At 40.9% G+C, this 24,623-nt stretch overlaps 1 protein-coding gene across 3 annotated transcripts; it reads left to right on the top strand.

Annotated features, from left to right (window-relative positions):
* The first annotated feature begins 4,729 nt into the window (after positions 1-4,729).
* Positions 4,730-24,341, top strand: cables1 (Cdk5 and Abl enzyme substrate 1). Of its 3 annotated transcripts, XR_006845038.1 has the most exons (11): positions 4,730-5,440; positions 12,139-12,210; positions 12,356-12,448; positions 13,655-13,732; positions 17,330-17,435; positions 18,649-18,805; positions 18,966-19,069; positions 21,062-21,168; positions 21,334-21,541; positions 22,550-22,867; positions 23,418-24,341. XR_006845038.1 is itself a non-coding variant. In XM_046408243.1 (10 exons), exons 1-10 carry the CDS (start codon positions 4,875-4,877, stop codon positions 22,688-22,690), a joined length of 1,632 nt encoding a protein of 543 aa, XP_046264199.1. In that variant the 5' UTR covers positions 4,730-4,874; the 3' UTR covers positions 22,691-24,341. The 3 variants fall into 3 exon arrangements, 2 of the variants coding, with proteins under 2 accessions (XP_046264199.1, XP_046264200.1); XM_046408243.1 differs by having other exon boundaries at positions 22,550-24,341; XM_046408244.1 differs by lacking the exon at positions 13,655-13,732 and having other exon boundaries at positions 22,550-24,341.
* The last annotated feature ends 282 nt before the right edge of the window (positions 24,342-24,623 follow it).

Below are 24,623 nucleotides of genomic sequence, written 5' to 3'. Positions count from 1 at the left end.
AATCAGAAGCTGTGTTTATGCCAGAGAGATCACGTTAGGCTTTACAATATCGCCCACTACTGGTGTTGCAAATAACTGCAATAAACTTAAAAGAAGTTTTAGTTTTGTTTTTTTTTTTCTTAAATAGTTTTTTCTCCTTTGTTTGATTTTTTAATTTGGTTACCTACAATGAAATACCATTATCTTCCATTTTGAAATTACTAGTTGCACACAGAGAGTAATTTAGTAAAGTAACCTATTACTTCAAAATGAAAGTAACTATTAATATGTAATTACTTTGTGAATGTAACTCACCTGGATATAATTAAAACATATATTTTTCTTCATATGTTCATCATTGAACCTATTACCCATGTTTTTCACCCCTGTGAAAGTGAAAGATCCTTTCCACTGAGTACATCACTGGGCCATATAATTGTCAGCTGAAAGCCTGTGATTAAATTGAGGTGAACTTCAGGGAGCTCTTTTGATTGCTCTGATAAGAGCCCGGTCCCATTAAGACAAGCCTTCCCTGTGCGAGAGCTCAGCGCTGGCCTCACACACTCGCTCTTATCTAAATCCTTCATCAACACACACCTAATCTTAGCACAGCTGCTAATGTTGATAGATTTGATTCTCCACTGGGGAATATGGGAAAATTCACTGTTGAAATGAAACAATAATAATCCATTTCATTAGCCCAACGTAGAGAGCATTAGATACTATGGATTTGCTAAATTAGAAGCATTTTCTATCATACAGAATATTAGTATGGTCTAATTTTCTTGCATGAGTGCATTTGGAGCTAAGGCACTCTGTAGGTGTGTGTGTGTGTGTGTTAGTGTGTGACATGCATGTAAAGAGAGTATCCCAACAAGACCAACTAAGGCAAGCAGCGACATTAGCACCCCTGAAATAGCTTGGCAGGAATTTTAATTGCTTTCCCCTGCAATGGCTCAAAATGTTATTGGTATAAAAAAAACAAAAGGGTGAAACCCTTCCCAGGCACAGGAGTACCAGAAACACTAATGATACATCACAGGCAGGGAGATGCTCCCAATGAGAGCTACATTCCATCATTTTAATGAAACAATAGTTGGATGACAAAATTTTATTTCCCCATTGTTGTCTCTGATCCTTGCCCTTTTCCTTCCACATTCTGTCCTCTCACCTTTCCCTTTCAGTTCTCTCCTTTCATTATTAAGGCCATAAATACTACACTGTTGTACAATGCTTTATCCATTAAGAGACTACAGTATTGTATCTCCACCTCTTAGGGGCGTGAGGGAAAATTTATGATGCATGTTGGCATGTTTGTCTTTAATCATTGTGAAGTAATAGCAGAGTCATGTACATGAAGCCTCACAATGAGGTGCTGAAGTACTTCATGAGTAGGAAACATCACACAAACGCAGGAAGCTCAGTGTTTCTCAGCAAGGGCAGGAGTCTGTGCTGCGGCGCTGCAGGGACTGATGGGCCGCTCAGATTAACTGGGGCCAAAGAACCTGCAGTTCCTACACGTTATTGTTGCCCAGGCTGTCTGCAGAAAGGCATCAGAGCGTAGATCTGCAGGGTATGCTGTTGGCATCCAAAGCTAAATGTTAAATGTAGATATACCATATGCAGCACTATGCTTTTGAATGTCGATGATTCTTTCGCTGTACAAAAAAGTTCTCAGTTGGAAGAATCAAAACTTCTCGTGCTGAGTGGTGCTGTGCCCGTACATCTCTGCACCTTAAGGCATAATATGCAGGAAATTCTCAAAGGTACTACGTATAGACTCTTACAAAAACCATCACTTATCATCCTCTAAGTGTGTGGCAGTGCCCTCAGCCTGCAACTTCTTACCTTCTCATTGTTTTTGCTGTGTTCCATCAGCGAATCTGAAGAAGGATGACTGATTGTTTAGTTTCATTCCAAGGTCGTCAATTACTTACTTTTTGATTTGGTGGCAATTTGATGACCTGCCAGGGAAACCTAACAATCAGCTATCTTTCTCCAGCTCAGTGGTGCATCTACTAACACCAGCTGACAACTGCTGCATATTATGCCTGTAACCTTAGGGAATGGTTGATTAAAATCATTTAAAAGTCTATATAATACATCGTCACTGCCTCTAACCTCTGTCAGTTACATTATTTCAGAAATAAACACACTGCCAGTGGTTTCAAGGTATGCGCACACTTGGTAGTACTGATTTTAAGCTGTGCATCCACCCAAGGACTTTAACATCACTACGTGCTGTTTAGTGCACTGCAGAATGCAGGAACCGTGCAGCATGGTGCACATATGAGGTCTAACAGAGACCTCTAGTGGTAAAAGAAAATCCGTACTGTTGGCAGTCTACAGAGCATGTTAATAAGCCAACAATGTCTCTTTTTCAAATATTTGATGTAATTTAGACCAATTTAACATGTTTATCTGTATTATAAGGCCTCTCCTGTAGATGAGGGCAGAACTATGTTGCTATAGAATGGCCTCTTTTACAGTCTGTTTCTTTTCATTATTTCTGTATGACATTGGCAAGATTTAGATTTGGCTGTAAGTTTACTGTTATACAGGGACTAGAAAAGCAAATTTACCAGAGATTAGATAAAGTTTTTACATACAGCTTATTAGTGCTATTGAGCTGCCGCTCTGCAGGTTTTCATTTCATTCAGATCCTCTGCTGATGTTACTGCATAGTTTCCTGTTCTCTGGCTGAAGGCTGAGTTAAATGTCTCCTCTGGGAGTAGCTGTGAACATAATGTCCCTTGCTCAAAGTCAGGAGTGTGATTGTGATTGTTAATCACAAGACAATTGGTTTTCCAAGCAGGAAGAGGCGCATCTTTGCAAAATGAGGTTATGCATTGTTGAACAAACTGAGAGATGGCAGGGTGGAAGGCTGGATAATCAGTTTGGCAAAGCAGACAACCATCCTGCCCTGTGGCTCCAGACTCTGGGTGCCCTGAGGTTCATTTTCTGCTGATTTGTGGTCATTTAATTAATTGCAAATTATTGTGGTAATTTTAACCACTGAATTATAATGTCAGACTGGTCTTGAATTATTACCTAAGCGTACGTCTTTGTGCAGTCTTGTGGCCCCACTTCAAAATGTAGTTTTAAGACTTTTACTTAGTTTATATTGTGCGCACATGATGTTTAATCCTAAATAAAGTTTTTTTCATATCCACAAAAATATATGCACAGAAAGCCAGATTTTTTTATTCATTCATTTATTTTTAGTGTGCAATCTGGAAGAAAGCAGCTGCTGTGTGTGTGTTGTGCTGCTTATCTTTGTGGGAACACAGCAACACAACAGGAACCAAGAGGAGCCCAGTCAAGTGGTGGTGCAGGAGCATATTTTTGTCCTACCAGGCCTCCCAGACAGATTAATGTGATCACAGCAGAGAGTAACATCACTTTATTTCCTGACCTCAGAGGGCAGAGGAGGGTAAAACAACAACATTCTAATCGCTGGAATAAACATTGTAGGTTTCTGCAAAACCACAGATGTGTTAAATCTTTATGTTCAATTTTCAATTTCATGTTGTTACAACGCTGTGTTTATTGTCTGGTTGGGTTTAAGCACAAACAACACACTGGGACTCATCTAGTTTTGTCACAACAAACATGGAAGTTATTTTGACATCTTATTTAAAATAATAAGAAGAAGAAGAATACAGATTTTCAGCTGGAAATTGTCCTGAAATCTCGTTAAACATTCCAAACTTGGATATCCTGTTAAAAATACCTGGTTTTCAAATGTGTCTCTTGGCCTTTCACAGCCATCTCGCCCGGGTGTCAAACCACCACCATCCTCTGCTGATAAGAAAGTCATGCAGCTCATGTACACATAATCTGAATGTAACATGACACACACTGTAGAAATGTTGATAAGATACACATGAAGCGCACAAACTTAACATATTCGGGGTTTGCCAGCGTTTTATCCTGGCGACTGGACTGGCAACAAACACATTTTGTCTGGGGTTCATTTTAACCTTATGGAGTTGGAGTTAGTCTTTGGAGTGAACAGTGGATTTCACCTCTGGGGATTCAGTAAAGTCAGTAAATTTGATAAACATGAGTATAAAAGTAAAAGACCCACAACCAGTTGATCAAAGCTTGATTATCCTTCCAAGCCTGCCTCCTGTGCTGTCTTTATCAAAGCGTCCCGGCTGCGCCCCTGCACAGGCCACCGTGGCTGTCACTATTTAAAAATACCGCTAGATGGCATATTCAATGGGGTTATCGCCCAAAACAGCACACGCAGTGCACGTCAAGCAGATAGATGGCGCGATTGCTGCAGAGATGCTGACTTGTGCAATTCAGAAAATGATCTATTTTCTCAAAACAAACGGAGCCGGGGCCGTTTCTGTCAGCGCTCATTGATCACTGAGCACACAACTGCGCCTTGTGCTGCCAGAGGAAGCTGCGAGCGCCTCTTGCGCCATGCGCGAGTGAAATTCGTAATGCACAAAGTTTTCATAGCTGTCGTGTTAAGCATTTCCTGAAGGAATGTGTTGCTCAAAGTGGTGGTGGTGGGGATAAAAGATGAGAACGTTTCCTGCAGACTAATTTTGTGCAGGTGTTTCAGAGATGCCGTGTTCAGATTGTGTAATTTTGGCCTGTCCAGTCGAGAAAACCGAGTGGAGGTTTCAGCACTCAGGAAAAGGTAAAACACACACACACACACACGCACGCACACGTATTCCTGACAGCCCATTGGTCCAAATTTTCCCTGTGCTGCCACAATACTGCACACACGTGACCTCCCTGTTTTCACCCAGTTAAACGCATGTACTTAAAAGACGGGCCAGTACCATTCACCAACACAAGCACGAATTACACAGCATTCATGTCAACAAGGTAAGATCGCTGGTGCTGTGGACTCGGATCACTGGACGTGGACCATGGCGGCTGCCACGAGCAGCAACACATCCACAGCCACGCTACAGATCAAGCACTCCAGTGTCGAGCATACGCGGAAACGCATAGACCCAAGGAGGAGACAAGCGGCGCTGTCTTTTCTCAGCAACATTTCCCTAGATGGACGACCCGTGCAGGACGATGCAGACAATCGAGACGAAGAGAATAACCCGCTCGAAGCTAGGACTAGACAGAGCCTGGTTTCTCCGGAGCGCTCGGCGTACGGGGCTGCTGGCACCGCCGGAGCCGCCGCCGCCGCTGCTACGGCCGAGGCGCTCGCCGTAGCAAACCAGGCTCTCCTCGCCAGCAGTCGGGCCAGTTTTGGGACGGGTCTCACAGCTGCCCCGGTGGGCACGGACGCAGATGGCGACGCTTTCCTGTCCTCCACGTTCAGCTCGCCTTTCTCCGCTGTCCCAGCCTCGACTAGAGGGAGGCTGCAGACGTACACTCAGGGAATCCTACCTGCCCCCTACTCAAGGCAGTCCTCCCAGAACTACAGCCTGGAGGGCGGACAGATAGCCAACTCCGCGATAGAGCTGCAGAGATCGAGGTAACTGTGTCTGGTGTTTTGGGAACATGCAGTACAGTGTTGTTGGTGTGGCTTTGATGTTAATGGTTCAAGCGTGCCTGCAGGATCTGCACAGTCAGGTTGTTAAACTGTACACTGATGTCATCATAGGAAGCAAATAAAAACCCAACCATACAGATAACTGTGAAGATGAGTTCCGGTCGTGCCACAGACAGACCCTGTGTTGCATTTTATTTAATTGTACCTCACTAACCACCACTTTACAGTAGCATCCAGATTGTTTTTATTAAATTTGCACTGCTGATATGCTGTAGTATATGAGCAGGTTTCCTTGTGCATTTCACAATTTGGCGAATCCCCTCTAAAAACTTTTATTTTGAACTTCCAGTGGGTTAAGTGTTTGTGTTTTGTTGCCTCACACCACACACACACACACACACACACATGTCCGCCCTGAAAGTATGAACCCCAGATACAGTGTGTGTAGCTTTTCTTTTTTTCTTCTTAAAAATGTACTTTCAGTTCTTATTAGTGCACTCTGCCTGATCATAACAATAAACAGCAGGAGGATAAATTCCTGTGACTCACTGGTCAGATGAAACATGACCCCGTGTCCAGCAGCTGTGGAGCTGTAAGCGATGAAACTCAGCAGCACGCCGCATCGCTTTCTTTCTTATTTCTGCACACATGCTTTCATGCTCTTTGTCAGATTCGCTCAAATTATTTTTAGTGAGTGTCATTCCAAAGGCTGGTACACCTGCCGTCTCCTTCTCCTCTGTAAACATCCTGTAACTCTACACCCCTGTTCAGCTACATGTACAACAGGACCTTGCTGTCTCATGTGGATGTCTTTTTATTTGCCCTGTTTGTTCGCTCGGTCTTTGCGCTGGAGGACAGTTTGGAGGGCCTCGACTCGCAGCGGGACAGCTGTCAGTAACAGTCGTCTCATGGTCGTCTCACTGTCAGAACCTGCTGTCAAAAGCCTCTAAGAGCCCCATCTCTTATTCAAATCCTTTCCTCGCTATGTTGCCTCTGCCAGACTTCTTAGGAAGTGCTGCTTGATGGTGAAACGCTCAATAAAACATTTGGTTCCCCAAATTGCACTTCCAAGCTAACAGCTTCCTTAAGGGCATTAAAGAGGTTATATAGACCTTTTGTAGTTTAAAAAAAAAAAATACAAAACAAAACTGCAGAAACGCCTCAGAATGAAGGACATCCAGGGCAAAACAGATAGCTACACCTTAAAAAATGTACAATACCCTGACTCAAAATAAAATCAACATTATTTGACTATATAGTCTCACCACATTGTCTATTTTAGTATCTGCTCTCTTCAGTCATGCCACATAATCTCCCTCTGCAGTTTATGGCGAATCGTAGATGTTTAAATTTCCATTTCCTGAGCGGTTTAAGGACCTCCTGTGCGTGTTGACTTAAAAGTGAAAACTGAAAGGTCTTCCCTGGCCTTCCCGCAGCATTTGAAGGAACAGTGTCTCCGCGAGGTACATTACTAGCTGCTCTGTTGAAAAATGTAGAATAGAAAATCTGTAACTTTTACACACAGCTGAGAAAACAACCTCTGTGACACAAACACTGAATGGACCTCATGCCAAGTTTGTTCTGTCAGCTGCTGTTTTCAAGGTCAAGAATGAACTTCCAGTATTAAAGTAAACATTGTTTGGGTCAAATACGTGGTGGTAATGAAGTTTCGTACGCACATGATTTTGAATTGCTTTATATTTCACAAAATTATTTGACTCGTTCCATTTAGACAGGGTATCTTTTGAAAATTGTTTGATAATATACACTGTAATACATGTTATGTGTTTTTTGTTTTTTTGTTTTTTTTGGGAGGTGGGGGCATTTTTTGAGGTTTTGGCTTCTTTTCTTAAAACAAATTGTTAAACACAAGCCATGGAAAGAAAATTTGGCAAAATGATTTCAAACCAGACTGTGTGCTCCAAACTTCCTCTGCCAGCTTTTAAAACTCGTGTCCTTTCCACACAGACATTCTGTTGCTCAGTCAGTGTGTACAGTATTGAGTTGTTAAACTCTGACTGTACCCTGCTTTTGGAATGTGCTTGGAGGATGTCCACACAAAATGAATTCTAATGCAGAGACGCAAGCAACCTGTTGATGGAGCGCGGCCATATTCCACTGGAGCGCAGACAGACGAGCTCTCTGCACAGTGCCTGGCTTGTTTTCTGAGGGCAGCTGGTGGAAACGTGTCCAGAGGTCCCTGGCTGGGAGAGGCAGGATGCCCAGGCTTTCTGAGAAGCAGCTTGGCTCTCTGCTCTTTATTTTCTGTCCTCCACTTCCTCTCCCAGGGGCATCAGAGACACACTCTCCCCTCAGACTTTTGGCCTTCAGTCCTGCTCCCATTCAGGAAGTCGCGGAGCCTCTGATGTGCCGCCAAAATAGATTTTCTGAGGCCAGAGCTGTTTGAGACCATATCCTCATCAGATTCTAATGCATGATAATGATGGATGATTTCATGTTCAGCCCTCCCTCCGCCCCTTAGCCTTTATCCATTCTGAATCAGCATGCCAAGAAAAGCCATACTTTAAATTTAGCCTATTACCTTTTGGCCTTGTCTGCCTTGTCTGTTAAGTGTCCTCACATCCTCTTTTTGTTACATTTCCACCACTATGAGGTAGTGCAGAGTCACGTCCTTTACAGTGTATTTAACAAGATTGTTTTTTTTTTTGTTTCAGCATGAGGCAGCAGAGGCTGTGACTGGAAAACAAGCAGCACAAGCCATTATAATGGTTCTGTGGGTTTTTTTTTTTGCGATTGGGTCACATACTTGTGGTTATGAGATTGATTGTTGTTCGCTGAGGTCATGGTTGGCATAATCACAGGATTATATAAGAATGCTTCTTTTTTCCTTCAGAGTCTCTCACTGTCCCAGTAGTCAGCAAACACTCAGAAAAACCTGTAAGATTTGTAAGGCAGAGTAACAAGGGTCAGCGAGTGTTTCACTTGGTGCAGTTTTAAGTTGGAGTTAAGTTTCCACATTATGACTTGTTCTGCTTCTGACCCTGGACAGCTAACAGTGTGATATTGCTGTTGTACATGCAGAACGATGTTTTACGGTCAGAAGGACTGAACTGCGACGTTTGGATTTTTTTTTTTTCCCTGATTAATCACATTTCCGTTTGCTGGGGCTGTATTTGTATGAAGAAACCCAGAACATTACTTTTATTTCCACACAGTGACTCTGGCAAAATAGAAGACTATGTCCTGTGGCAGGCTGCCAACAGGGCGTTCGTGTGAAACTGTGTAATCGCCACATCTAAACAGTCCACTTGAGTTTTATAGCTCCATTGCATGGCACCACTGGGCAGGATTGTCAGTAGCTTTCTGAAACATTTTCATTGCAAGAGGATGGTATTGTGCTTGCGGTAGAAAGCGTTTTAATGCTACATGGGGTGCCTTTTTTGGAAACTTGCTTAAAGAAAGTCTCTTGAAATGATTGCAAGAATTGTGTCAGAGATACTAAGGGATGCTTGTTTTTGCTCTTTTGCCACTGATTTATACCGAGGCTTCTTTGAACCTACTTGCAGGCCTTGTTAATGTCAGATTGGGTAGAAACTGACTGACTGTTCTAACCATAGTTGCAAGCATTATGTCTGAAGTGAATGAGTGGCCTGGACTGTGTTATTGTTTCCACGATCTGCACCGGGCTGGAAAACATCTTTCGCAGTAAAAACACGTCCTGCAGTGCCTGGATCAAAGTCCTCACAGTTCATTACGTCCTTGTGAACTGGAAGCATGCCCCTTGGTCAACTGGTGAATGATTTTTGAAGAGGGGTGACAATTTAGACAATTGAGATTTGGACTGGAAAAATGACAGAAAGTCACACAAAATGGGGACAGACTGCTCCAACAAGAGACAAAATCTTTCCTGACAAAATTTTGCCAAAGTTGATATGAGGCTTCAGAAGTCTAAGTTGCATGCTTATTTGTGTGAAATTCTCTCTTTGTGTTACTATCCCTCCTCTGCAGCGCTGCCAAGGTAAGCCAAAAGAGGAATTTGTACTAAAAAGACACTAACTTTGGAAGACACCCATTTCATTTGTCTAAGTCAGACAGCTGAAGCCTCGTATTAGCTTTGGCTGAAGTTTTGAAGTTTTTTTTTTTTGTTGTTCAGAACAAGAACTATGGATTTCATCCACCTTTCTCTCTTCTCTAAGAAGGGATTACTTCACAGCTAGTATGGGCAGGAGGAATGATTACAGCAAGCATATACCACACACTGACTTTTTTGATCACTTGGGGCCAGCACGACAAACTGTAAACACAATGCTGACATTTTATCACCATCTAATGTTTTTTACAGTCGAAGTTTTGGCGAATATTTGCCTGTGTGCGTGTCCAACAGATCCACAGTGAAAGATTATCAGCCCTGTGGAACAACAGGCCTATCGATGACCTCCTGCTGAATGGAAATCACATAATCACTTTCCTTTTTAGGTCTGTTTTGGTCTCCACCATCTCCTCAGAAAAGCATCTAGTGCTGTAGGGACTTAATGCTCCACTTGCTAGATACATGCCAACTTTGCTTTTGGTATTTCCTGCTGGACTGCTATCAGTGATTCCCTAGATCATTTTCTATGGGTTCATTTCTACAATCAGTACCTTTCACATTACACAAAGTAACTGCATCTGTTCATCTAAAAACAATGTGATTTTTAATTTCTCATTAGCTAAAGATGCGTTTACCTTCCGTGCCAAAGTACCCTTTCACCTCCAGATGCATAAAAATATGGAGGTAATATAGCCTGTAGTGTTTTTTTTATTACCTACATTTTTATTAAAGCTTAATCTAACAAAGTAGCTTCAGGATACAATATACAAGGAGAAGACCTTGCCTCTTAGACTATCCGTAGCCTCCGATCCCTATTCAGCCAATCTGCCTCTGGGGGTTGTCTGAAGACGGATGATGTAAGGCCATAAATCACATGTTCCCACTCGCCTGACCTTCAGGCAGAGGTCACAGCCCTTCATTGTGACCCCTTCCACTCACACTAGCAGAAACGTTGTTGTTGTCATCTTTTCTAATCATTTGTACCAAAATGTTCATGCATTGTATTGAAGCTTTATATTCTTCCCTCCACATGATCATTAGGCTCATAATGTACAGAAGCTTAGTTGCCATAATGCCCCTCGGTTTCTTGTCTGCTTCAACAGTCTGGCTCCTCATGTAAACACTCATCTCACTCCATTTCCTCCTGTGTACAGTGTTCACTCAGCTGGTGTTGGTATAATCCCTGGGAGATCCTCAAGGACAGAGTCATCTTTTGTTAATATATCCTCATGCTCTGTCGTTTATTAACCAGTCACTCTGCTCTTCTTGCTAAGGTGTTTCACTCTTTAGTTGAAATGCTCAGTGAAGAGGCGGTGGTGAAGTCGGGTCAAGTGTCGGCACTGTGTCTTAATGCTGCAGGGTCTACAGTGTTACAACACAGTTTGGATGAAAAGACCAAGATGATGTACATTGTGCATGGTGTGAACAGTCTTGCACCTTAACTTGCCGCAATGTTAGAACCTGCTTCTGATTTATTGAGTACCTGATTGTGTCACATTTTTGTGATATGACCACTAATGAGTTAATTTCCACTTTTTCAAATGTGCCCATTTTGTAAAGCCGTCTAATGAGTTGGATTATGTCATTACTGTGGTGCTAAACGTGCAATTACAACCTAATTTTGGAACAGCTCAGGCCTACTTAGCTATTACATGTGGGTTTGTTTCTTACTGTGGGAGCCGATAATATAAAACTGGTCCAGCAGAATTAGCCTGCTGAGTCGTGCAACTCGTGCAAGTGTGAAATAAAGGCCATCTGTGACAAAATGTGTTACGCAAAGTGCTTGACGAGCCAGCTTCTTATCCTCTAAGGAGTTCTGATCCTGGAAAATTCTCTGTGATCGAAAGACTGAGGACTGAGGAGTGATCGTTGACCACACAGGCACACGGTGGTGTTGATAGATGGTCATAACTCAGTCGTCTGAGTTTTTGTTACTTAACCACAGAGCATACAGAGACGAAAGATGCTTTTAATTTGTTTGACCTTAGTTCTAAAGCCTTCAGTGGCCACACACCATGCTTTGTCTGAGGGCTGGCTGTCACATGGGTCATTTGTCAAGAGTTGGTATCAAATGCATAGTGAACTTCTTCGGCTTGCTTACTGTCTTTTATCAGATCCTTGTCTAAATCGAGAAACCTTTGAGCATACACTTGTCTTATATAGTTTCTTAAATTGAACAAACAGGATTAAGCATGCTTTTATTCCTCAAACTAAAGAAAATGTTAATCACTGTATGTTGAGTGATGAGTATGTTCCACAGTACTCCTCTACTTGTCACTTACTGACACATTGCATTCCACTAAGGAGGTAAATGGAGATTTGGGTTGAAATTCCCTGCAGTTTGTGAATGCTGATACCAGTCTGACTTCAATTTGGGCAAAATGGATGGACTTTCGGTGCCCACTCATGCCATTTTAGTTATTACTGCGGAATTTGCTTTGATTTAGTGTTGTGCCTTTTAATCAAATTGCTCTGTAGGGCTATGTAATCAGGAGAAGTACTATTATTATTGTAGAGGGCAGGTTCTTCTAAAAGCTATTTTGCAAAAGGACAGTTGGTCCTGTGATTTCAGTGGTGGCATTTCTTCATATCCTCTAACTTCATACTTCCTTTCTGTCTGTCTTCCCAGACGAAGACTCATCTCTCAGCGCTCTTCACTTGAAACGCTAGAGGACATTGAGGAGAATGCTCCTCTACGCAGGTATTTAAACTGCCCAGGAAAACCATTCGCACCGTTGTCTGCCGCTGTATTTTTCAGTGTCTCGGCTCCGGGTAATGTATCCCACTGACACAATTCCTCTGTTTTTTTGACTCGCTGATGTTTTTGTGTTTGTTTTACATTTTAGATGCCGAACCCTATCGGGTTCACCTCGACCAAAGAGCTTCAAGAAGATCCACTTCATAAAGAACATGAGGCAACATGATATGCGCAATGGAAGGTATGAAGGCAAACAACGCCATCCCTTAGTCAATACAGGCCTTCAGTGGATAATGGCAGGGTGCCTTAGTCAATGAACTGCCTCTTGGATGTTTCTCACATTACAAGACACATCATAAGCAAGAAGGCCTGGCCCATTCATTGCATGTCATTCTGATTTCGAAAATCCCGTCTATTTACAAAGAGTTTAATCTGATTGGATTTTATTTTAATCTTTATTTGATCCCCACTAAATTTTGAGGAATCGCACCATGTAATCACTCAGGCCTATAAAAGCTAGATCAGATATCATTGTGTCAGACAAGCATGAATGCACCACACAAATGCCTAAATATAAAACAGATTTTGGCACAATGTTGTGAATGTTGTTTCACTGAGTGTGCAGGATGTAACCCAAGGAAGCTTGATTGTTTAATCTAGACCAGGAGACCTAGGAAGTATCTGAGTAACTATTCTTGGGATTTTCATCATTTCATCATCAGTGCCACATTCTTTGGATTTGAAATCTGATTCAGTTAGCTCTTTTTCCCAGTGAAATGCAGAGTCTAGTTCTTTCTGTGTTTTTTGAGGAAAAAATCAGTTGTAGATCTGTTTGTTAGTCTTCAGGTCTGTTAATTGGCATTTGGCTGATATGAAGAAGCAGATCTTGTGTGTAAGTTACTACAGTATCAGTATCTCTTGTTTAGACTTTTTGGACAAGTCTCTCTTGTTGTGTTAAGTCACCTGATCGGTAATGCTGTTTTTGTTCACACACACATACACACACCCATACCCATGACTCGAGTGTTTTTTATGCCCTGATGTCCATTTTGGCCGAGTAGGAAGATTCATCATGTGTCTGCGAGTTGCAGCTATTACAAGGAGTAATTTTGAGGTTGTTGCAGTGTGACTTCACTGAGAGCCTTTCTGCTGGTCACTGGAAAACATCTTTGATTGTGTACTGTGTGCATGTTTACAGGAGTACAAGGCAATTTGGGTTAAAAATAGCATATGTTAACTTAAGTTCATAAAAAACAAAAATGCATCACTGTGTCCCCCAAACCACTGACTACATGTGCTACAGCACTACAAAAACAACAAACACTTGTACTGAAGTTTCAGCTCATTCTTTTCATTCTTATTTTTACTGCACACTCTGTCCAACTCTGACCTGTGGATCTTGACAGATAGATATTGATTAGCTTGTTTACCATTTTTGTTTTTATAGGATAGTCCTTATCAGTGGCAGAAGATCCTTCTATAGTGTATTTTCTGTCCTGCCCTATCGAGATTGTAGCCAAGCAGGGTATGTATCCTACAGCATGCCGAACCTTGTAACTTCCTCCAGCCTGTGCTCCCTCTTTCCCTTTGTTTTCTCATCCCTCTTTTTCTGTGGATGTACTCTCCCTTGACTGGTGCATACATTGCTGAGGGGTGGTTTTGGTGGATGCATTTTTCCATTAATGTTTAATGAACAAATGAAGCCAGCTTCAAGGGCTTTATGCATATATATGTATACATATATACAATATACATACATACATATAGTCCTGTGCTTGTGCTTCCACGGTGGCTTCTGGGCACTCATCCTTTTTATTCAAGTCAGCCCATTTTTTTTAGTTGCAAGAGTCGCTGGCTTTGCTGTTTAGCAATTTAAGAATCACCTCTCCAGGGGTTTCTAGTTGTTAAATTATGTTCATATGTTGTCTTTGACAGATTGTTGTCACTCATTTCTGTTTATTCTTTGCCTCAGCTTTACATTTATTGGTGCTAAAACAGAAAACTGCTTTCGCTCATCTGTATATGACACAGTGCAAGGCTCCATGTATCAGGAACTCACCTGGCTTGCATTTGGATAGCTTTGGTCCGACCTTGGTTGTGACACCCCTCAGTCACATGAGGTTATGTGTTTTGGAGGAAGTGGAAACGAAAAGGGTGAGATAAACATCCAAGAATACAATGCACAGAAAGAAAAACTTCATGCCAGGGCTTTGTGAAGAGCATAAAAGGCCCAATCCGTTTGTGGAATTTCCTAAGCCACCCAATCAATGCAAGGTCAAGGGTTAATAAACCCCCATGGCTATCCAATATGCACATCTGACTGCTCATTGCTGCTAATTGACAGTCTACAGTTAGACTTTGGCTGTACCAGTCAGCTGTTGTAACTGCAACAACACGTTATTAGACAGCTGATTGCATGTATTTTTCCTCTTTCTTTCTTTTTCTTTCCACTGTCTATCTGCCCTTATGCTTACTGTTACTACTGCCCTATGAACAGAAGTTGCCAAATTTTACACAGCAACCAGGTATGGTTCCAAAAAACATATAGTGACAATTAGGCTGTAGTTATTACGATAAATACTGGTAGTTCAATTTAAAGGAATGGTTTTACAGTTGTTTAGTTTTTTGCCAAGATTTGGATGAAAAGATTGATACCGCTGCTTGTGGTCAGGAGATGGCTAGCTTAGCTTAGCATAAAGACTGGACGCAAGGCTAACAGCTAGCCTGGCCTTGTGTAAAGGTAAGAAAAACAAAACAAAATGCCTACCAGCACCTCTAAAGGTCAAAGTGAAGAAATCATTTTTTGGTTCAAGCGGTGTGGTATGGGTCTTGTTAGCTCTTGGAGGGGCGCATTGATGTCGAGTAAAGAAGGCTACCGTTTCCACCTACAAGCTTCTGTAAAACCACAGCTTGTTTTTAAATTTACTATTTTGTTTGGAATAAACAAAGACATACAAATTTTAAATTTTTACAAGTTTTTAAACATCAGTTTATATGGAACCAGGATGACTGGTTCCCCCACTATGAGTCTTCATGCTAAGCTAAGCTAAGGTAAACAGCCTTCTTGCTCCAGCTTCCTATATAGCATAACTGAGAGTGGTGTAATCTTCTCATCCAAGTGTTAGTGAGAAAGTATATGTCAAACTACTACAGGAAAAGAACTATTAAATTATGTTTAACTGGACATCTGTTTATGGGGCTCCGCTGTTATGTGACATCTCGTTGATCCCGGGTTCAAACCCTGCTATGGTCGACGGTGGCTTTTCTGTGTGGACTTGGCATGTTCTGCCTGTATTGGCAGGGGTTTCCTTATATACTTGAGTTTCTCTTAGTCTAAAAGACATGTATGTTAGGTAGTGCTCCTGGCGTTCCAGTGTATTTGAATTTGGCTTTCAGGGTAAGAAGTTAGATGGGTGGAATGCAGAGGAGAAATTTCCTCACTGGGATCCCTTAACTTTTTATGTGAGCTATAGAATATTTGGTAGTAAAGTAGCCAGCAAGTTTCAAGATTCTTTTAGTCAGGTTAACTTTATTCTTTTATTTTACTGTATTAATTTCTTAAGTTGGCTCGTTCCTAGATTTGGCAGCATGTGATGGGCACTTTGCACTGATTATAACACTACTAACATACAAAAATTTAAGCCAGTGATTCCTATTCATGCATGTTACCAAACAATGTGAGCTTCTGTCATGATTTCCTTTCATTTGTGTTTATTCTGAGCAGCGCAACAATTCATTTTCTGGGTGGCTTCATAGAAAAGCTCTCTCCCTAGAAAGCTTTCTGTGTCTTATGTCTTACCCTTTTTATTTAATCTCCACTGTTCTGTAAGACTTTGTCTGCCGCCTGGGGAACTCTGTGTCTATGATGCATCTGTCAGCGTTGTCTCCCGACGTGCCTGTTTGCCAGATAACACTGTTTTCATTATAATCAATTGGCCCCTCATGTCGTCAAAACACTGGGAGAGTCATGTGAGGGCCCGCTGTGCAATTTCTTCTATTTATCTGTTCACCATTTTAAACAAATAGCAAGACAGCGCAGGGGAAGATAAGAGAGGAGTAGAGAAAACAAGACAGTGTTAGGATTTAATGTCTGCTGTCTACTGTCGCTCTGAAATGTCACTGCAGTGTAAATGTTGAGCTAAAATAAGTTAATATTTCACAAACATAAGTGGCTTTTGGTTTTGTGTTCTCACTATGCTGTGAAAACAAGTCTGAAAGACATTTCACTGCTCTACGTTTCAGCACATAAATAAATTCTCACTTTTTAGTTGGGAAATATGAGAAGTAGTTCTGACTTTGCGGTCAGCATTTTTATTTTCCAGCAATATTCAAATCACAAATCTTAAATTTCTGGAAAGAATTGGTTGTGAGCTTGTCATTTGCTCTTTGACATCAGTTATTCAGTATGGCAGAGTGCGAATAAAGTGGACCTGAGGCATGTAATCTTCTTTGTCAGTGCTCACACCCATTAGCCTCTACTGATGGTGACCTAAAATCAGTGAAGTAATTTCATAGTACATTGTGTTTATTTTAAGGAGTATATTTTACTATTCAGTTTGCTGTTGTGCTTTTATACTCACATCCAAACACTAATATGGCAATTTAATGTGACTCAATAAACACACTTTTTCTTTTTAAACTATGTATTTGTTTCCCTCAGTCTGCAGTAGTGTATGTTCTCAGCAGCAGACATTAAATACAGAAATATCTGGCCAATACAAAATGTGTTCAGTTTAGGGCTCTGCTCTGTTTGCTCCACTAACACACTAAACTCTCCAGTTGTATGCTTTCTACTTCAGCATTTGCAATCCCGCAAATCTCCCACGACAGTCAGGCATTTCAGGCATTAGTGAGGCAGCAGCTGAGTCTGAATTGGCCTGCAACAGCGAAACTGTACTCTCCACCATCCTTCCTCCCAAGGGTGCTCTTTATTTCTGATTTCCACGAGATGTGCCTAAAAGACAAGGCAATTACAGAAACAAGGCCAGCTGATGAGCACAGATCGATACAGGGCCTATCTCTGAGGTAGAGATGTGAAGGTGAGCTAGAACGAGCCTCAGCAACAGGAGCTGTAGGATGTAGGTTTGCATGACGAGGGCTCTAAAGGTCTTGTGTTCATTAGGGATGTAAAGCTGGAAGGAGGGCGTCAGCGGCACCCGTCGGGAGGCGTCAGTGCCAAGGAGATGGTGATCGGGCTGGAGGGAGTGGAATTAGGAGCTGATGGAAAGGTGAGAAACCAGCAGAAGTAAGCTGTGCGGAGGGGGAATGTAATCATTTTATCATTATGGATAGCAAGATTAATATAACAAAATATACTTACCGAAAAAATTTAAGTGGTAGAAACCATTATAATGATGTCTAATTTTCTAATTGGACTTTTGTGAGTATAATTAGATGTTATGCAGGCTGCAACATGCTCTAATTAGAGGATTTTGTAGTACTTGTACATGGGACTTGAATTACTCGCATTCAGGCTTGGAGAAGCTCTTAAAATGAAATGACGTTAGATCACATTTATTAAGTTGACATTTTTATCCAAAGCGAAAAGTAAGTGCATTGAACCATGTAGATGCAGATTTAGTACAGATGAGGAAAACACCAAAATAGATGAAAGATGATGTTTTTGAACCCTGGTACTTCATTTAAACTGTTTGAAAAATAGATACTACATTAAATGTTTTTCTTCCAGACTAACTTCAAGGATTACTTATAAACTTTATTTCAGTTACTTACCCCTCTAGCCCATAATATTCCTGACAAAACATATGGGACTGCTTTACTTATAATACAAACTTTTATCACTCCCTTCTCTTTAGTATTTTATTATTTTATACTTATAGTTTATCTTTAAGTTTGTTTTTCCTTACTATCCCACCTTTTATCTCTGTTTTTTTTCAATAGTTTATCATTCACTGCTATTCATTATTTTATTGTTTTATTCGCGTTTCCTTAGTTTCTGTTTTTCCTGTTTTATTGAATTCTTTGATGTGTGTGTGTCGGGGGGTGTTTTTGCTTTTTGTGTAAAGCACTTTGGGCTACATTATTTTTGTATGAAAAGTTTTGATGATTGATTGATTGGAAATATTTCTGATGCACATAAACTTAGAAGACTTGTGTGCATTAGATGCAGTGTTCAACAAAATAATTCCCATAAATTAATTTTTTTTTTCCAAGCATGTCATGGCAAGAAAATCCCCAGGTGTAATTAATCACATTATTAATATCTGCATTCCATTTAGGAGAGTCGGGTCCAGACTGCTGTTATTGTACGTACTGCCTCTGTGATATGATATACTGGGACACCTAACAAAACTGAGCCGTCGTTAATGTTACTGCTACCTTATGTGTTCCTGCTTTGACAAAATGCCACTGGGGAAAAAAAGATATCTTAATCTAACTTCAGTGAAAGTGATATTTTAATTCCACCTGTGTCTTCTGCAGACTGTGTCCTACACTCAGTTCTTGTATCCCACTAATGTGCTGGGCGGTCGAAGAAACACCATAGACTCCACCTCGTCCTTCTCTCAGTCTCGTAATGCCAGCCATAGGAGCCTCAGTTTGGGCCGAGCCAACAGCAACCAGAGCAGCTTAGACACCGGTTAGTCAACTGCAAACAAGAACTAAACTCATCCATTATTAATGTGGTGTATTCTCGTCTTCTGTCATTTTCTTTTTCCATTATCCAGTTTTTGGAAAAGATGTTTCATGAATGTTATCTTCGGGCTCAACCTCTCTTCTTGTATTGGTGCTCATGGCAGGGAATGACTTCGGGGACTTTCGAGAGTACGACCCCAATCTGCTGGATGACCCGCAGTGGCCTTGTGGAAAACACAAGAGAGTCCTCATCTTCCCCTCCTACATGGTGAGAAAGCACTCTGGCTTACACATCACCACCACCAGCAACAACAACAACAGCAATAACATTAACAACAGCAACTGCAGCCTTGTCCTCTGAGAGCAGAATGGAAAGTTTATTTCCATTTATCAGTTTTTGTTTCTTTTTTTTTTTTACATATTTTGTCAAGATGTCCTTCAGGATCTTTTCAATAGTTATTTTTGTCACTGAGTACTTTTCTTGTCTTCTGTTTTTCTCACCACCACCAAGAACAATAACACGCCGGAAAGATTTGTCTTCTTCACTGTTTGTCTGTGAGTTTCTTTTTAAAAAAAACAATCCTCCTGAATTTTATCAGCTATTTTTAAAAAGTAGCCGGGAGGATGTTTGAGACAGTTTAATCAGGAAGGTCACTGGAGATACCTGAATGAATCCGCATGCTTTGTCCCAGTGTAGTGGGCAGCAGCTATTAAACAGCCTCTTCAGCAGTTGGTGTAGTGCTTGGGTCTTGGTGCTAATCTTTCTTGCACTTTTCCGGAAAAGAACGGATGTTTTATCGTGTCTGGAAAAAGAAAACAAATCTCCCTAGACCCCCACCTCATTCTTTCCTGGGCTCAGTTTTTGTTATGCAGACTGGCAGACATAGTTGAGATTTTCAGTCAAGGCCAGGCTATGTGTTATATATTTTTTTTTTTTTCATCCTTCCTCCAATTACAAATGGAGTGTCTAACAACAATGGCTATTGTGTGTACAACAGGAATGGAACCAGTAAATTCCAAGCATTTCACTGGTTGTGAAACAAGCTGCTTAGAAGACATGAGTCTAACAGAACTTTTAAATTCAAAATTCGAACATAATATTCACTTTTTCATACTCCGCATGCAATCCTGAAAACTTGTCTGGCCTGGAATGTGAATATAAAGCAAGTAAAACCTTAAATCAGTCATTTCAAATGTGGTAAAAATGAAAAAAAGCATGTTAAATTATGTCAGGTTTTTCAGGGCTACAACCATCAATAAACATTGTTGCTGCCATTGTGGCCTGCCATACCATACAGGCATGGTGAGAGTCTTTTATTAGCTCCACTGCATATGTGTTCTTACTTCAGTAGGGAAACACCTGTTAACTGTTTTTTTTGTGAGATGTCAAAAAGAAAATGAGAAGTGCTTTTTAGAATTATCTAGGACTCATTATAATGTCTTGAAGTATCTCTGAGCAACAGTCCAAAACCCAAACATACTTCATTTACTGCCTTACGGGGCTTAGAAAAGCAACAAACGCTCATGTTGTTGGACCCGTTTGGCACCTTTGCTGGCAAAATGACTGAAATAACAAATGCGGTAATGTAGTTGCCAGTTACCTTTCTTTTGATTGACTACTGATTAATCCACTAATCCTTTGAGCTTAGTCTTGGTGACGGAGAGAGAGAGGGAGGGAAGAAAGTAGGTTAAAGAAGCAGAAAGAGAAAATAAATAAATGCAACAAACCAGTAAAGTGGCTCACGTAATCTGGCACAAGGGTCGGAGGTCAAACTGGTGAGTGAGTGCAGCCAAAATGCTGGTAATAATCTTGTGTGCACGCGCAACCAAAAAGTTGGTGTGTAAACTGTAATTTACACAACACAGTTTGAAACCCACGTATGATCGTATGAGAAATCGCCCGATGAAGGCTTGAAAATCGTAATGTTCTCGTCAGCAAGTCCAACAAAGCTCAGCAGTTTGCTAAGATAGCTGGGCTGTGTGGTTGTTTGCAAACGTCGCTCGAACGAGAGGAAATGATGAATTTGTTGGAGACTCTTCCCAATCCATTGTTCCAATACTCTGCTCTTTTCATGGGATTTGTAGACAGTAAGAAAAATCTTGTATCACCAGACTCATCCTTTAAGTGGCTAACAGCAGCCCTGTGTAAAAGCCTCATTGTGAGACCGTGGAATCCAACACTAATGTGCGAGGATCCAGTCACCTTGCTCAGTGCTGCAAGTGTGGTCATTTTGACACCACCTCTGGTTTTTCTTTTCAGACTACGGTCATTGAATACGTCAAACCCTCTGACCTCAAGAAGGACATGAATGAGACCTTCAAGGAGAAATTCCCCCACATAAGGCTCACGCTCAGCAAGATTAGGAGGTAAAGCAGCAAGCAAGTTTCAATAAAGATGATTTAACTTGTGATTTGACTTTATCATTTCCTGTTTTACTTACTTCTGTAACAACAACTTTGACTTTATTTCCCCCTCTTGCTTTTTTTTTCCTTCCTTGTTCTCTGCTTCCCCTCCCCCCCCCCTCCCTGTAGCTTGAAAAGGGAGATAAGAAAGTTGGCCCAGGATGAATGTGGCTATGAGGAACCGACAGTGGCCATGGCTTTCGTCTACTTTGAAAAACTCGTTCTTCAAGGAAAGCTAAACAAGCAGAATCGTAAACTCTGCGCAGGAGCTTGTGTCCTTCTGGCAGCAAAGATTGGCGGCGATCTCAAGAAACATGAGGTCAAGCTCCTGATTGACGTAAGTTTTCTCGCTCACACGGCCAAAATTCGTGACCTTGACATGTGTCCACTCGTCGCTACAGAGTAAAGAGTCGCTTCAGATTATTCTAAGGACTCCAGAAAGATTTTTTTCATTTTCCTCATGATAAATAAAACAGAACACGATGAGACAAAAACAAGAATATTATCAGTTGCCACAATGCACATCTTTACCAAGGAAATGCACATTTTTCAAACATCATGAGTTATTCTGACTTAAGAAAGCTTCCTCCAACGCCATGAAGACATTGTAAGTCTATTTTTCTCAGGCCGAGTAATACGTCTTACAATCTGATTTCTTTTGCAAGACTGACAAAAACGACAAATTTAGTTGTGTTTTAGTAAATCATTTCACCTCTGCTACCATTTTGTCATTGGCACTAAAAAGTAAATAAATGTAAAGTATCTAAATGCATTCATTTAAGTACATACTAAGGTATAATTTTGAGGTGCTTGTACATACAAGTATTGAATGTTTCACTACATTTATCTGATAAATTTAGTGAGTACTTACTTTGAATGTCAAGGTTTTTACATACAAAATACTTTTCTAAAATATGTGGATTTGTTGTAGATAAAACTGCCCAACACTATAAAAACTAGTTAATTAGCCTAATTTTCAACAGCACAAAAATAAAACATTGCTTACACACAATAGTCCAATTGTTAGTGTTACACTGATTCATTCCGTTGCCTAAATCTAGCACTTTTACCCTTTGATCAGTTAAATACATTTTGCTGGAAATGCTTCTGCTTAAGTAAGATTTTAAACAAAAGGCTTATACTTACTAAATTCAGTCATTTTACTGTGAAGTATTGTTGTTTCTACTTGAGTTAAAGATCTGAATCCCACCATGAAAGATGGTAGCGCAGGAACAGAATAACACCAGCCATCATGACATATAAGTTGAAAGAAAAGAGTTGAATAAATGCATATATATGCTGTTAAATCTGTATAATCATGACTTTTTTTTTTTTTTACTGGCAGAAACTGGAAGAGAGGTTCAGAGTGAACCGCAGGGAGCTGATAGCCTTCGAATTCCCCGTCCTGGTGGCGTTGGAGTTTAACCTGCACCTGCCAGAGCACGAGATCATGCCCCACTACAGACGCCTTCTGCAGACTTCCTAGCATTAGTGACCCATCAGGTGGACGACCACCAGGTCCTCCTCCTGATCCTCTGTTTCCCACAGTATCTAACCATGACGACCCGCTCTTTCCTCCTCAGAGAGCTGAAATCAGCCAAAGGGACGCACATTTCTAAAACTTTTCTCCATCGTTCATTCATCACTACACAGACTTCTGAAAGTAAGGGTTCAGCCTTCTGCAAACAAGTTGTTTTCCAAGTTTGCATGTTTTCACACGTCTCCATTTTCACTTTGTATATTTAAGACCTCTCTTGTTGATTAAGAGAGCTTTGAATCTGATGGTGAACTTTTTTTTTCTCAGTTAAAGCAACCAATGATTGTAACATTTTTTATCATCTCTTTTCATTTATCTTACTTCTTGGAAACTTTGGTATGATTGATTGCCTCCTGACCTGCAAAAAAATTTAAACAAAAGCCTCTTAAGTGGCTGGTTTTGGCTGGACTTCTAATCCTCAGTGTGACTCATCCTACCACAAGTCGTCGTCTTAAAAGTGCACTTTTTGAATATTGCGAGACACGGGGGGAAGAGGGACATTTTTTCAGACCTTTAACGAGCTTGGGGACTAACCCTGAAAAATAAGCTGTGTTCATAAGCACCACACTCAAGTCATTTGAATGGTCATTTTAAATTGTTTTGCTCTTTCGGTTTCATTCCCAGTTTTCTAGACACAACTATGTGCATGAATAGTAATGATTGTTTGCACTTGCAGGTACTTGCAGACAAGGTGGGACTTCCTGTTTTCACTGAAGTATTCCATTCATTTTCTATCAGTCAAATGCTTGCTATGGACTTGTGGAGACCAGATCCACTTTTATCAGTGTCGAATTTTTTTGTGCTCTATATTAGAGTGTATTGCTAGCACACTTAAAGTGCTATAATGGAGTCAGGAAGGTAGTTTTTAAAGTTCATGAGTGCAAAAATGCCATTGAGCAGTGATCAGGATTAGCTTCGGAGTGGCAGCAGGGTGCTGTAGTGTTGAGAGAAAAATATCTGTCCCCCGGAGGACGCTAGCTACGACCATGTGCCAGTTAGGTGACTTGAGTCCCTATGGGCTTCAGGGACACTTCTGTACAGCTGATCTGACCTGTGACTTCTTTGAGTGGAAGGCAAACTTAAACAGGATCCCAGCAAGGGATCAATCACGGATCGTAGAATTTGAATCAGCATTTATTGATTTTTTTATTTTTTTTTTTTAATCTAAGGTGTTTAAAAATGAACAATTTTACCAATGTGACCAACTTTTAAAATATGTTATTCCATTTATTTGGCATATATATCAACTTTTTTTTTGTTTTTCCTTGTAAGTATCTCACACAATACCACGGAGTATTCAAAGGGCCACCAAATCAGAAACATACAGTATGGCCTACTAGAAGAAGAATAAAAAAAAATAATGCTGCTCCAAGGATTGATGGTATTTGAGTTGAAATGATCACAACATTAAACGCGTAACGAGAAAGGCATGAATCATGCTTATTTAAGGTGGGGGAGAAAATACCGAGTTGATTTCTGTTTGCAAGCCCAAAGATTTTGCAATGAGATGCACACTTGATACCCTGTGAGGAAAGACTCATGGGAAACACTTATTATCTGTGTATGTTTGTAAATAAATTGCTTTGCTTGTCCAATCAAATCAAGACTCCGACGTCTTCTTGTTTTTTGTGTCACCTGAATCTGCATTGACTGAACAAAATCCAACTGGACTGTGAGGTGTGTTAAGGTGCGTTCAGACGGTGAAGGTTCGTGTTGCGTCACTATACAAACATTAGCAAGCAGCAGACGTGCTGACTGAACTCAGAACTCTCCAGAGACTCTGGTTTTCTCCCCTTTTGTCCTCTCGTCTCTGTAAGTCTATAAAGTAGGTTAGTAAAGCTCGAAAATAGGTGCTGGTTTTTTGGTTGTTGTTGTTGTTGCT

The sequence above is a fragment of the Scatophagus argus genome, chromosome 13 (assembly GCF_020382885.2).
Source record: "Scatophagus argus isolate fScaArg1 chromosome 13, fScaArg1.pri, whole genome shotgun sequence".
NCBI classification, from domain to species: domain Eukaryota; kingdom Metazoa; phylum Chordata; class Actinopteri; family Scatophagidae; genus Scatophagus; species Scatophagus argus.
This window is presented reverse-complemented; position numbering and strand designations above follow the sequence as displayed.